The 3793-nt window shown below is 62.5% G+C and overlaps 1 protein-coding gene across 1 annotated transcript; it reads right to left on the reverse strand.

Moving 5' to 3' along the window:
• Window positions 1-7: 7 nt before the first annotated feature.
• Window positions 8-3739, reverse strand: LOC113203122 (transient receptor potential cation channel protein painless). The gene is made up of 5 exons (XM_052275692.1): window positions 3421-3739; window positions 3000-3339; window positions 2522-2927; window positions 1506-2440; window positions 8-1411 (listed from the first exon to the last, which is right to left on the reverse strand). The coding sequence occupies exons 1-5, from the start codon at window positions 3722-3724 to the stop codon at window positions 214-216; spliced, it is 3183 nt and encodes a 1060-aa protein (XP_052131652.1). The 5' UTR covers window positions 3725-3739; the 3' UTR covers window positions 8-213.
• Between the last annotated feature and the right edge of the window lie 54 nt (window positions 3740-3793).

The following is a 3793-nucleotide window of genomic DNA, read 5'->3' on the forward strand; positions in this document are numbered from 1 at the left end:
AAATACATAGAAACCTAAAGTACAAAATGGGAACATGTAGTGGGAAACTGTTTGTTTGTCTTTCTGCTTCTATTAACACTAAGTAAATCCGGTTAATCCAGATGAGATTCTCATACAAAGTTATTCATGCATAATTTTTATGTCAATTCATTCTGATAACCATGGTACAAAACCTTTTCAAAGTCTTTTAACTTTTAAGTAATCTAGGAGACTTTAAGATGGACTGCCCTGTCGGTTAGTTTTGAGAAGATCAATCAGTTCTTTCTGCGAATTTTCTAAGTGCTTAATTCGCTCCACATATATTTGAATTTCCCTCTCGTACTGGTCGATGGTCTTCTGCATGTGGCTGACCTCGGTTTGCTCGACGCGTCTTAAGAACAGCTCCTTGATGTCCCTCATGATGGCGGGGTCCATGGACATGTGCGTGCACTGCACCGCGCAGCCGCCGAGCTCGTCCTCGTCCAGCGACATGGCCCTGTTGCGGCTGCAGCTACCGCGCGTTGCGAACTCGATTCGGTTCCCCTGGTTGGGCAGGACGTGGATCTGGTGGTCGGGCACAACATCGGGAAACAAGTTGACTCTCGCAATGCACACGTTCTTGCACGTGTTCAAGCAGCCGCACAACGCGGAGCGGATGCGCCGGCTCAGCCAACCGGCCACGCCTCTCTGTGGACCCGCACCCACCAACATGCTCTCTACGTAGGCCACAAGCTTGACACGTGACACGTAGGCTACAAGCTCCGCGTCCTCGCGAATGGCCTGCGTGTCACTCACAGCCAAACCGTTGAGCAGATTAAAGAGCACGATGGCTATCAGAAAGACGAACAGGACGAACAAGATGTGACTCGTTACGGGGAACGAGACGAAGGGAATGGAGCCTGCGTCGAACTCGCCCGTCAGCATGACAATAGATTTGAACACGGACATGCCTGGGCTGAGGAAGAAGTTTTCGTCCCCGTCGTCTTTGCAGGCGTTGACGCCGCCACCGCCGCAGTCGCGGAATAGCGTGTAGAAGCTGAGCGCGAACGCCACGATGAGGATCGAGTACCATGCCAGGAACTTGAGGAAGTTGAGCGACACCGTCTTGAACATCTCGATGTTGGTTGCGAGCAGCGGGTGGCGGCCAATCAACAGCACCAACTCGGCCCACGAGAGCAGGATGGCGACGGCCGACAGCTGCTGGCGGCTGTACGAGTTGGTCTGGCGGGACAGCAGCAACACGGCCGTCACCACGATGAGCATCGCCTCCAACCAGTTCTCGGGGTTGAGCACGTATTTCTGCGGCGACACAAGGAGTTGGAACAGTTCGCGGATCGCGAGCAGCAGGAGGAAGAAGGCCAGCAGCGAGGCGACGAGGGGCGCCGCACTGGCTGCGGCCATGACGGGGGTGTCTGCCGCTGCGGGGGCGATTCTGGAACAGACGGGGCGAGTTTTATCATGAGCTGAGTCTAGATTAGCTAGCTAGCTAGCTAGCTGTCACAGGGAGGACTTCCCCGTCGACTCACCCCTTGGCAGACGCGTTGTGCTGGTCGCCTGTCCGCGGCGCCTCCCCGTCGAGGGCCTCGCTGATGAGACCCTGTCCCGGCTGCTCGCTGTAGCCCGTCAGCACGTAGGCCGTGAGCAGCAGCCAGAAGGCCACGTAGAAGGCCAGGTTCACGTAAAAGAAGGCCCGTATGCGCTGCCACTTGAGGTACAGGAAGCTGGTGATGATGGGGTGCTTGAGGAGGTAGCGCAAGTCGGCCGACTTGCTCATGTAAAGCAACGGGTCCGTCTCGCAGGCGAGTGTCTCGGCGGGCTGCCGTCCCCCCATGAGCCGCTTGGCGTCCTCCTCCACGTTCACGCTCACATCCTGCTTCTGGACCTGAGGCGGTGACCCTTGCGCGCTGTGCGCCCCGGCCAGGAAGCTGTACTTGAAAATGACCTCGTAGTTGTCCTCCCGCGGCAGCAGGTCGTTGGTGACGACACACTCGTCCAGGTACGCCTCGAGGGCGCGCGGTGAGACGTCGGCGAGGGGCGGCTCGCCGAAGCAGTTCCTCACGCCGATGTAGGCCCCGGCCCGGAGCAGGGCCGCCACCACGTCCGCGTCGCCGTTGCGCGCCGCGTAGTGCAGTGCCATGTTGCCCTTGATGTCGGCCGCGTTGGGGTCGACGCCCTTGGCGAGCAGCACCTGGACGCACTTGCGGTGGTCTCGGCCCGCGCGGCTCGCGGCCAGTGCTAGGCCGCCGCACTCGGCCGCCCCCTTGACGGCGGCGTGCAGCGGCGTGTCCCCGGGCGCGCGGGCGTGCAGGTCCGTGCGCTCGTGCGCGGCGAGCGTGCGCGCCACGCGGTAGTAGCCGTGGTGGCACGCCGTGTGCAGCGGGCTGCGTCGGTTCGTGCCGACGGTGCGGTTGGGGTCGGCGCCGCCCTCGAGCAGCGCGGCCACCACGTCGTGCAGGCCCGCCTGGAACATTGCAAATCACCGTGAGACCGCTGCAGCGCGCTGTCGTACGCGGAGACCGTCGCGGACCTCGGCCTGGCCTACCTCGCTGGCCAGCTGCATGAGGGTGTGGCTACCGTCGTCGGCGTCCAGCAGCTGGGTGTCGACCTCGCTCGAACTTGCGGCGGCGAGCGCGTCCAGGAAGTTGGCGTTCTCGCGACTGTAGAGGTAAAAGAACAGTCGGTCGGCCGTGAGGGTGGCGGTGGCGCCATCTGCAGGTGGCCCCAGCATCCGCTCCAGCTGCGGGTACTTGGTGACGATGAGCTGTCGCGCCGTCTGGCCCTGGGCGTCCTCGAAGCCGTCCACGTCGAGGCGGCTGCCGCCGCCCGTCAGCATGAGCCGCACCATGTCGGCCGAGGCGTGGGTGGCCGCCAGGTGCACGGGGGTGAGGCCCTTGCGGTTGGGCTTGTTGAGGTTGATCTGCGGGTGCTGCATCAACAACTGCACGCACCTGCGCACAGGACACCACTGTCAAGACACTGCCCTCCAAGTTTGGCAGCCCACTCGTATCTTTGCCTCTCACCTGCGGTAGCGGTGCTCCAGCTCCTCGCGCGCCCGTCCACTCTGCGTGACGTCCTCCTTGGCCGCCAGGTGCAGGGCCGTGCAGCCCGTGTTGTCCTGCTTGTTGACGTCGATGTTCTTGGCCTGCACGAGCACTTCGAGGGAGTCGATGTTGCCCACCTCGGCTGCCAGGTGGAGGGGTGCCTTCTTGCGCACGCGGTTGGTGCGGTTGGGGTCCGCGCCCGCGTCCAACAGCGCGCGCACGTACTCCACGCGCCCGTCGTCCCGGCAGGACAAGTCCAGGATGGTGGCATGGTTGGGATCATCGTACCAGTGGTCCGGGTCCACCTCGGGAGGCGAACCTGCGCAATATGAGTGTGATTAGGTTAGCGGCGGCGCCTAGCCACGCGTCCTGCACGGCGGGCACGCGGCGGGCACCGTACCTGACAGCAGCTCGCTGAAGGTCTCCAGGTCCTGGTTGCGGTAGGCGGACAGCAGCTGGGTGCTGGGGTCCGGGGCGCGCAGGCTGAGCGAGCGGCACAGCCCCAGGCCGCCGCCGCCGTTCTGCCGCACGGGGGACGTCAGCTCGAGGTCCTCCACCACCATCCTCTTCTCCATCTGCAACAGGGCGTCGGCAGCCGTCTTTTTCGCGTTCATCTGCAACAGGGTGTCGTAGCGTTGCAATGGAGTCGTTCGGTCGGCCGACGTGTCAGTCTTTCGGAAGGTGCCGGCGCCTCCCGTAGGCATGGCATTCGATTAGCTAATGGGCCAATATCCGCAGTGCTGCATGGCGCCTGCTCGCCCCGCCCACCCCTT

Source organism: Frankliniella occidentalis, unplaced genomic scaffold (assembly GCF_000697945.3).
Source record: "Frankliniella occidentalis isolate FOCC.00 unplaced genomic scaffold, Focc_3.1 Scaffold767, whole genome shotgun sequence".
NCBI classification, from domain to species: Eukaryota; Metazoa; Arthropoda; class Insecta; order Thysanoptera; family Thripidae; genus Frankliniella; species Frankliniella occidentalis.